The following is a 9523-nucleotide window of genomic DNA, read 5'->3' on the forward strand; positions in this document are numbered from 1 at the left end:
CCTTTGCATAGTGACTCATCCTGTTTTGCTGGGTCGTGGTACCCACGGCAGCAGTGGGGGTTACCCCAGAGCCAGCAGCATAGAAACCAGACAGGTTCCCCCACTACGTCACAGGGGGGACAGGATAGAGGTCTCTAAAAGCAGGAGTTGGGTAGAGAGGGTGCATACAGAAAAGTTCTTCATTACTTCCCATAAAGAAGGACTAGAGGACACCAAATGAAATGAATGGGTAGCAGGCTTCAAACTAGTAACAGAAAGTTCTTCTTCACAAAGCAAAGAGTCAACCTGTGGAACTCCTTGCTGCAGGAGGCTGTGAAGGCTACAACTAGAACAGAGTTTAAAGGGAAGTGAGATCAAGTCATGAAAGTTGGGTCCATGGAGTGGTATTAGCCAGGGGGTAGGAGTGGTGTCCCTGCCCAAGGTTTGTGGAAGGCTGGAGAGGGATGGCACGAGACAAATGGCTTGGTCACTGTCTTTGGTCCATCCCCTTCAGGGTCCCTACTGTTGGCCACTGTCGGCAGACAGGCTACTGGGCTAGATGGACCTTTGGTCTGACCCAGGACATAAGAACATAAGAACATAAGAACGGCCGTACTGGGTCAGACCAAAGGTCCATCTAGCCCCATATCCTGTCTACCGACAGTGGCCAGCACCAGGTGCCCCAGAGAGGGTGGACCGAAGACAATGATCAAGCGATTTGTCTCCTACCATCCCTCTCCAGCCTCTGACAAACAGAGGCCAAGGACACCATTTTATCCCCTGGCTAATAGCCTTTTATGGACCTAACCTCCATGAATTTATCCAGCTTCTCTTTAAACTCTATTATAGTCCTAGCCTTCACAGCCTCCTCTGGCAAGGAGTTCCACAGGTTGACAACACGCTGTGTGAAGAAGAACTTCCTTTTATTAGTTTTAAACCTGCAACCCATTAATTTCATTTGGTGTCCTCTAGTTCTTCTATTATGGGAACTAATAAATAACTTTTCTTTATCAGCCCTCTCCACACCACTCATGATTTTATAGACCTCTATCATATCCCCCCTCAGTCTCCTCTTTTCTAAACTGAAAAGTCCCAGTCTCTTTAGCCTCTCCTCGTATGGGACCCGTTCCAAACCCCTAATCATTTTAGTTGCTCTTTTCTGAACCCTTTCCAAGGCCAAAATATCTTTTTGGAGGTGAGGAGATCACATCTGTACACAGTATTCAAGATGTGGGCGTACTATAGTTTTATACAGGGGCAGTAAGATATTCTGGGTCTTATTTTCTATCCCTTTCCTAATAATTCCTAGCATCCTATTTGCCTTTTTGACCGCCGCTGCACTCTGTGTGGAAGTTTTCAGAGAACTGTCCATGATAACTCCAAGATCTCTTTCCTGATTTGTCGTAGCCTCATTTCACGAGGAGTAACGGTAGTTCGGAATAGGAACCTAGTCCGAACTACCTAGTTCGAGCCCCGTGTAGCCACGCTGCACGGGGTTCGAAGCAGCGGGGATTTAAAAATGGCGGCTCCCCGCTTATGCAAATGAAGCCCGGGAAATTCAAATCCCGGGCTTCATTAGCAAGTGCGGTATGCCTACATTACCCTCCTAGTTCGAACTAGGAGGGTAGTGTAGACATACCCTAATAGATTAGTAAGACAGGATTTCCCTTTACAGAAACCATGTTGACTTTTGTCCAACAAATTATGCTCTTCTACATGCTTCACAATTTTATTCTTTACTATTGTTTCGACTAATTTGCCCGGTACTGAAGTTAGACTTACCGGTCTGTAATTGCCAGGATCGCATCTAGAGCCCTTTTAAAATATTGGTGTCATGTTGGCTACCTTCCAGTCATTAGGTACGGAAGCCGATTTAAAGGATAGGTTACAAACCACAGATAATAGCTCAGCAATTTCCCATTTAAGTTCTTTTAGAACCCTTGGATGAATGCTATCCGGTCCCGGAGATTTGTTAACATTAAGTTTTTCTATTTGTTCCAAAACCTCCTCTAATGACACTTCAATCCGGGACAGTTCCTCAGATTCATCACCCACAAAGGATGGTGCAGATTCAGGAATCTCCCCAACGTCCTCAGCCGTGAAGACTGAAGCAAAGAAATCATTTAGTTTCTCCACAATGGCTTTATCGTATTTGATTGCTCCTTTTATAGCTCGATCATCTAGGGGACCCACAGGCTTTTTAGCAGGCTTCCTGCTTCTAATGTACTTAAAAAACATTTTTTTATTTCTTTTTGAGTTTTTGGCTAGCTGTTCCTCAAAATCTTTTTTTGCTTTTCTTACGGACGACCATTGTAAGCTCAGGGCTCAGGGTCGGGGGTCTCACTGGACCCCCTTGATTCTCTTGCACACCTGCTCCTGGGTGGCCAGGCTGGCAGCTCTCCTGCCCTAGACGGCCACTTTCCTGTGCCTAGTGCGGAGGTCGTGGACGAGGTCCACAATGTCCGTACTAGCCCAGGCGGGTGCCCGCCTCTTGCAGTCCTGGGCAAGCTCCCAGGAGCCGCCAGCCTGGTCCTGGGAAGAGGTGGAGGCCTGGGGGGCATCGGGTGGGTGGCTCGATCCGTGCCAGGTGCAGGGTCTTCTGGCTGGCTGCTGGCAGGCTTGCACCTGGCACGGGCACCGTAGCCAGCCCGTGCCCCTTTAAGTGGTCCGGGCCCAGGAGGGTGGCATACGAGTTTCCCTGGTGTTGGCCAGGGTGGCCACCAGGGAAAGCTGGGGAGGGCTAGCCTCCCACTAGTTCGAATTAAGGGGCTACATACCCCTTAATTCGAACTAGCTAGTTCGAACTAGGCTTAATCTTCGTGGAATGAGGATTACCTTGTTCGAACTAAGGGCTCCGTTAGTTCGATTTAAATTCAAACTAACGGAGGGTTAGTGTAGCGCCTATCAAAGTTAATTCATTATACTTACTATACTCTTTTGCAAACCCTAAAATACTACATTTTGGCTACAGCTGTTCCTTCCTAAGTAGAGCGCTCTGCATTTGCTCCCTACAGCCCCATGGATCTCAGCACTGGCAGGGGGAGACGGGAGGGCCAGCTTTTATCGTATCTCTTAGCTGAGCCCTGACAAGCACGTGCGCCTGGCCACAGACCAGCTGGCAGGTGGGTCGTGACTCCCCTTATCGCCACTTGCGTGGGTAGGAAATGACTGTATCTGCCATCTTCTCGGAGTTGCATGTTCACTATCGATAACTGGTCCCCTCTCAGCCCTTCCCCCACTGGTCTATAAATGCCCAGGCAGGGCCAGTGCCCCGTCAGGCTGCACTTGGACCGACCCGGCACCAGAGCAGCTCCCCAGCGACAATCAGGTGAGTCCCCGGCTCCCTCCCACGTCTCCCCCCTGCGCTGGTGGCTGGTGGCAGTGGGGCCATTGCTGGGCTGGTGCCTTGTGTGCGCCAGGAACCCCTCTGGGTCTCACTGCTTCCCGTGCACAGCGAGGCCCAGCCCCCGGCCCCGTGCCCAGTCCCTGCTGGACCAGCGCTCCGCAGGGCGGCTCCCCCATTGGGCCCTTCTCCCCGTCACGGTGCCAGGGGGATCCAGCCCCTCCCCGGGGTGCAGCAACTATCCCCCCTCCGCTCTTCTCCCCCACCCCACACACATAGTGTCGGCTTCCCAGACACTCAGGGTCCATGGGGGGGAAATGAGTGTGGTTCACACACCTGTGAGGGGGAAAAGGCCCCGGGGGGGGGGTCAGTGGGTATTTGGTGTCCCGGGCGCTGGGTGGAGACAAGAGGCTCTGTGCTCCCAGCACTCACCCTGCTCTCTGGCCAGAGGACTGTGGCCGAGGGGCTGCCCCTGCTGCTGCCATTCCAGCCATGTGCACACAGACCGGCCCCCCGCCTGGCCCTGGGGCCCTTCCAAACTCCCCCCTCCCGCCGCCTGCTCCCCCCTCCCGGTCCCATGGGGGGGCTGTGTGGGGCCCTGCCAGCCCAGCACTGGGGGAGGGGCAGCGGGGGATGGCAAATGCCCCTTCTGAGAATCACTGTGCTGAGGATCCGGTTCCTGGGTCCCCTGAGTGATCCCGGCCTCCCTGCTGCCCTCTGGAGTCCCCCCTGCAGCCCTGGTGTGGGGGTCCCTGGCCGTGCGGCTTGCAGAGCCCAGGCCCTGCGGAGCTGGGACCCGGCTCCCTGCTGGGTGTCTGGTTCTGTCCCTGGGGCGCGGCTCAGCGAGGGGGAGAACCAAAGGGCCCTTTGGAGCCAGGGAGACGGGCTCTGAGCAGGGACCCCGAGGCTGGGGGCTGGGATCTCTCTGGGGCCCTTCAGCCTGGCCAGGCTCCTTAGCACACAGGCCCCCCCCCCTCAGAGCCCCCCCGGGAAATGCCCCATGGGGGGGGGAGTTTTTCCAGGGGGGTGTCAGGCTCCCCCGCCCATCCCCCGTGTGTGTTTTCTCCCCAGGGAAGCGAGACGATGGGCCCAGTCGCCTTCTTCAGCCTCTGCCTCCTCGGCTGCCTGATCTTTAACCCCTTGCTGGAAGGTGAGTCCCTGCCCGGCCCCTCGGCCTGGACACCCCAGGCTCTGTTTGCCCCGATGGGACGTGAAGTCATTTCACCCAGGGGGCCAGCCGCACCGTGGGGGAGCAGCCATCAGAACTGGGTTCCCCGAGCTTCTGCCCCACCCAACCCATCGATCCAGACCCCGGCCAGCAGCTCAGCCCCTGGGTGGGGAGAATGCGCCGTTGCACCTTTAATATCGTCTCTTGGAGACATGGCCAGCTCTGAGGAACTCCCTTTTCTCCTCGACTTTCCTCCCACGAGCCCTCACCGGCCAGTTCTGAGCTTATTAAATAAACCTCGTTCAATGCCATTGCTGTTGCTGCCGATGCTCACTCCTTCCCTTCCCTCCTTCTGTGCGTTCAGGGGCACTTTCTCCTCGCTGCCTTAGAACCTCAGATCCACAACCAATTTCTCCTTGTGAGTCAGAATTAGCCCTGAGGTGACTGTTGTCCTCGGACCTTCTTCCCCTTCGCTCCTCAGACAGCCCAAGGACATTGTGAAATGTTCACGTTTTCCCAACCAAGAGCCGGGAAACTGAAATCCCCCTATTAATACCTGCTCCTGTCCTTTCTTTGTATAGGATATTTCTATGAATATTTCTACTGTTTCTTCTGGAAATACCTTCTCCTCCTCCTCGTGTGGGAGTTGGCATCACTGCTTCCCCCTCTTTTTAGGGAGCTCCTGCTTGCATTGGTGTGCAGACATGTGAGAGGCTATTACCTCACTGTTCTCCCTCTTGCTTCTCCCCCCCACTGATGACAGGAGCTGCACATCTTCCTTAAGGACACCTCAGTGCCTGTCCCATGGGGGAGGGGACACCGGTCATTGTCAGTAGCACAGCCTCACTGCCACAGCGAAAGAGGGTGAGAGGGGCAGCTCTTTTAGCTGAGGGGCAATAGGACAGAGGGGCCATTTTGGGAGAGGACAAAATGTCACAGTGTTTTTGGCAGTCTGGAGAATCTGGACGGGCGGCTACTGACAGCTCCGTTCCCTCTCTCGCCTCCACAACAGCCTCGCCCCAAAGGGAGCGTGCTCTCCAGCCTCGATTGGTGAGAAAGGCCGCAGCCTGTTCCCGTGGCTGGTTCCACTACAGAGACCACTGCTACAAGTTCTTCTCTGAGAAGCTGACGTGGTCAGATGCTGAGGTAGGAGGCTCATTTCCAGGATCCATGGGGTGGGGCAGGTTAGTGGGTTTGGTGACTGGCTCTGAAGAGGGGCAGCTGAGGTGAATTGTCTGGGTGCCGGCTCTGGGGCTCAGGAACAGGCTCCGAGAGGGGACTCTCTCTCCTCTCTCCTGCCACTGCCCCGCTGCAGCCGGGTGGAGCAGGACCCCACACCGGGGCAATGAGCATCCTCCGCCAGGGTGACAGGCCTGGCCCATGTCCCCCTGCAGATAGAGTGTCAGCACGAGCAGACTGGGGCCCATCTGGCCTCCATCCTCAATGACGCAGAAACCAACATAGTCGCCCAATACCTCAGCACGGCGACCTCCACGGATCGCGTCTGGATCGGACTCCACGACCCCAACAAGGTGAGCGCCCGGCCCGGCTTGGCCTCTGGCAGCTGCCCTGCCCCACGGCTCTGGCTCCCAGGGGCTGGGCACATCCCAGGCCCCACGATCCCTTCATGTGGCCACCAGGGTCTCCCTCCCCCACTGCTACAACCTTCTCCCCTCATGGGCACCAGTGTGTCCCCTCTGCACTGTCCCGTCACCCCTGCCCTGCCCCCTTTCCGTCCCCATCCTACAGTAACCTCCCCCCCCGGATTCTCTCTTCCCAAACACAGCCCAGACCTGGTCCCTCCTTCCTCAGGCTGACCTTTGACCTGCACCTGCCTCCCCAACTACTGCCCCATCTCCCTTCTCCCTCCCGGCCCCTGCCAAGCCCCCCCCCATCTCCAGTAGCCCCCACCCTTCCCCCACCCAGCCTACGCACTGTGCCGAGCCCTCTCCCTCCCTCCCGCAGCCTGTCTCCCATCCCCACCCCACGTTTTCCAGCCGCTTTTCCCTGCCCAAGACTTGAGCCTCAGAACACCCCCGACTGCTGGTCGCTCCCTCGGCCTGGGGGTCCCGCCCTGGCCTGGTTCTCTGTAGGGGAGCCCCAGCTCCACCAGGCAGGGAGGGGCAGGGGGACCCGTCACCGGCTGGGAAGGAGCCCAGGCAAGAACCTCCGGGTAGGAGGGGCAGCGAGCCAGCCTGGGATCTGGGATCTGGCTGTCAGCCCCCTCACAGCTCCCCTGCGTAACCACATCGAGCTCCATCCGAGCTCTGCTCCATCTGCTTCCTGCCCCTGCACAGACTGGCACAGGGCCGGGGACAGGAAGGGGGGAGGCAGAGGGAGCCTCCCGCAGACTCGGGCCTTGGTTCCCTGCCCCAGAGCAGAGGCTGGGCCGGGCCCCATGCGGGAGGGGGAGGCGCTGTGAGCCGTTCTCCAGCCTGCTCAGCCATCCAGCTCCCCCTCCCCCGGCACTGCATGGAGCTAGTTCTGTGCCCCCCAAACCCAGCCAGTCCCCCAAGCGCTGAGGCCAGGCCAGAGCCAGGCCCTTCCAGTGACCGGCCCCTTGTCCCCTGCTCTGAGTGTCCGGAGCTCCCGGTCCTGCTGCCTTGGGGCCAGGCTGGCGCTGAGCCCTCGAGAGGGAAACGGCCCTGAGTCCCCTCCCCCGACCCCCAGCGTCTCCATCACAGACACACGTCGATTTTGCTCCCACCGGCTGAGACCAGCACAGGAAGCTCCCTGCCCCCCCCCCCCCTCGGCGGGCCCTGGCCCCTGGGGACTGCCCCCCCCCCCCCCCGAGTGACTGCAGCTTGGTGCGGGGATTTGGTCCGTCGGCGAAGGGCTTGGGGGGCAGAAGGGAAAGTTGAGGGGCTGAGCGTTACTGTGACGTCCGTGTCTCTGGGCTGCCCCTTCCCCCGCTCTCGCCCCGGCCTGAGCAGGGCCCTGCTGTATGCGGGTTTGGTGTGTCTATGGTGCCGCATCACCAGGGTCTCTTCTGCCCGGCTCCCACAACCTTTCTCCCCTGGCTCCACAGGACAAGACCTGGCTGTGGACAGATGGCTCCCGCTTTCGCTACCGTACTTGGATGGCTGGCGAACCAAACAATGACAGAAGTATGGAGTACTGTGTCGAGCTGTGGAGTTCCACCGGTAAGGCAAAGTCTCAAACACACCTGCAACCAGAAAGGAGCCCCGCTGGGACCCTGTGCACACCACAAAGCTTGCTCAGGGCCTGGCCTCCTGTCCCATCTCCCTGCCTCTCCCCTGGCTCCCCCAGCTGATCTCTGTGATACAGGAAATGTCTGTTTCCATGGTAGCATCTCTAAGGTCCAAGTACCCACATCCAACTAGTCTTCCCTCTAATTCACCGCCCATGTGCCTCCCAGCCCTGGCCGGTCCTACTTGTCACTGGCCAACTGCTCCCACACGCCCGGACAAGTTCACGCCCAGCCGTTTGGCCTGGGATTGTTTAACCCCTTTCTGGCCACGGCTCACACGTCCGGGAGAGGGGCTGTTCTAATCCCATCACTTCACATCAACAAGTGCCACACGGCTGCCAAAAACAGAAAACCTCCTTCTGGGCGGCATGAACCGGAGTGTTGGGAGCCAGACCCGAGAAGCGATTCTTCTGCTCTGCTCTGCCCCACATTGGCCTCAGCTGGAATAGTGTGTCCAGTTCTGGCATCACATTGCAGGGAAAATATGGACAAACTGGAGAAGGTCCAGAGCAATGAAACTGATGAACCTTCTCGAGCACATGAGCTGGGAGGGAAGGTTGACAAAATGGGGTTTGTTCCTTGTGGAGAGGAGAAGACGGAGAGGGGGCAGGAGAGCAGCTTCCAAATACCTGAAAGGGGGTTGCAAGGAGCAGGGAGAAAACTTGTCCCCAGTAACCTCTGGTGGCAGGACAAGAAGCGAAGGGTTTGAATTGCAGCAAGAGATGCTCGGGCTGGACAATAAGAAAAACTTTGTCAGAGGCTGGGAATGGGTGACACAGCCGCGGGGTCTGCACGATGCCATCGGGGGAGGGGGCACTGCCAGGGCAGGCACCACCCACTTGCCCTTCCCCATCACACTAATTTCTGTCTTGCCTTCTAGGTTATAAGAAATGGAACGATATTCCCTGTGAAAGGGAAGCCCCCTACCTTTGCAAGTATCAACCCAAGCCAGAGGAGCCGCTCGCCCCCGCCCAAGAGGGAACTCAGCACCCGGGCTGCAAATAACCGGGCACCTGGGACATGATCAGGCAACGTCCCAGATTTTCGGCTACTTTGCTGCATCGGGGGCCAGTCCTGCCACTCCCTAAGAGAGCGCCTATCAGAGCCCCATCTGCAAACTGTCTCCCTGCAGTGTCTCTGTGCTAGTTACACTCCTTGCCCCTCCCTCTCTTCCCCTCCACGGCTGCCGCCGCTACAGCAATAAACTCTCCTGAGCATGCAGGTCTGTGTGTGTCTCCTCTGTCCCATGCCTGGCACCGCATAGATGGGTCCATCCAGCCCCCTCTGGTCCTGAGCAGCCGGAGGCCCACTGGATAAGAGGGAGGGTGAGAAATATAGGCGAGAGGATTATTCTAAGAGGGGTGGGTGAGATTCTGTGGTCTGCACTGTGCAGGGGGTCAGACGAGATGATCATAATGGTCCCTTCTGACCTTAAAGTCTATGAGTCAGGTGGGACCTGGCCTTTGTGCTTAGGGGCAGGACTGGGTCTCTACCCAGAGCACTAATGGAGGCATCGTACGGCTCTGGGCTGAGAGCAGATCCATGCCAGGCCCTGACAACTGCACCCACTGGATCCCTCATCCCCACGGACCTTGCTTCGTGAGATCTCTCCGGTAGCTGGGTCAGAAGTTATGTCCCAGGCCATACAGTTCTGCACAGTTCACCCCTTAAGTCGAATTTCAAGAATTAATCGAGAGGATTTGTGGGAAGGAGTCTGGGGGCCACAGTCAGTCAGTGGTGGAAAAAGTCCTCCCAAAAAGTCACTTGAGTAAAAGTACTGCTACTCTGAAACACATGTAACTCAGTAAAAGTCAAAGTATCC

General features: G+C 57.1%; 1 protein-coding gene across 1 annotated transcript; it reads left to right on the top strand.

The window, feature by feature from the left end:
* The first annotated feature begins 3212 nt into the window (after window positions 1-3212).
* On the top strand, window positions 3213-8917 carry LOC102452476 (C-type lectin BfL-2-like). The gene is made up of 6 exons (XM_075924603.1): window positions 3213-3307; window positions 4394-4472; window positions 5503-5636; window positions 5885-6022; window positions 7519-7633; window positions 8582-8917. The coding sequence occupies exons 2-6, from the start codon at window positions 4406-4408 to the stop codon at window positions 8704-8706; spliced, it is 579 nt and encodes a 192-aa protein (XP_075780718.1). The 5' UTR covers window positions 3213-3307; window positions 4394-4405; the 3' UTR covers window positions 8707-8917.
* The last annotated feature ends 606 nt before the right edge of the window (window positions 8918-9523 follow it).

The sequence above is a fragment of the Pelodiscus sinensis genome, chromosome 1 (assembly GCF_049634645.1).
Source record: "Pelodiscus sinensis isolate JC-2024 chromosome 1, ASM4963464v1, whole genome shotgun sequence".
NCBI lineage: Eukaryota > Metazoa > Chordata > Testudines > Trionychidae > Pelodiscus > Pelodiscus sinensis.

Coding starts and splice junctions, on each gene's coding strand:
- LOC102452476 (XM_075924603.1), top strand. CDS start 4,406: ATGGGCCCAGTCGCCTTCTTCAGCCTCTGCCTCCTCGGCTGCCTGATC. Junction 4,473..5,502: donor CTTTAACCCCTTGCTGGAAG/GTGAGTCCCTGC, acceptor CCTCCACAACAG/CCTCGCCCCAAAGGGAGCGT. Junction 7,634..8,581: donor CGAGCTGTGGAGTTCCACCG/GTAAGGCAAAGT, acceptor CTTGCCTTCTAG/GTTATAAGAAATGGAACGAT.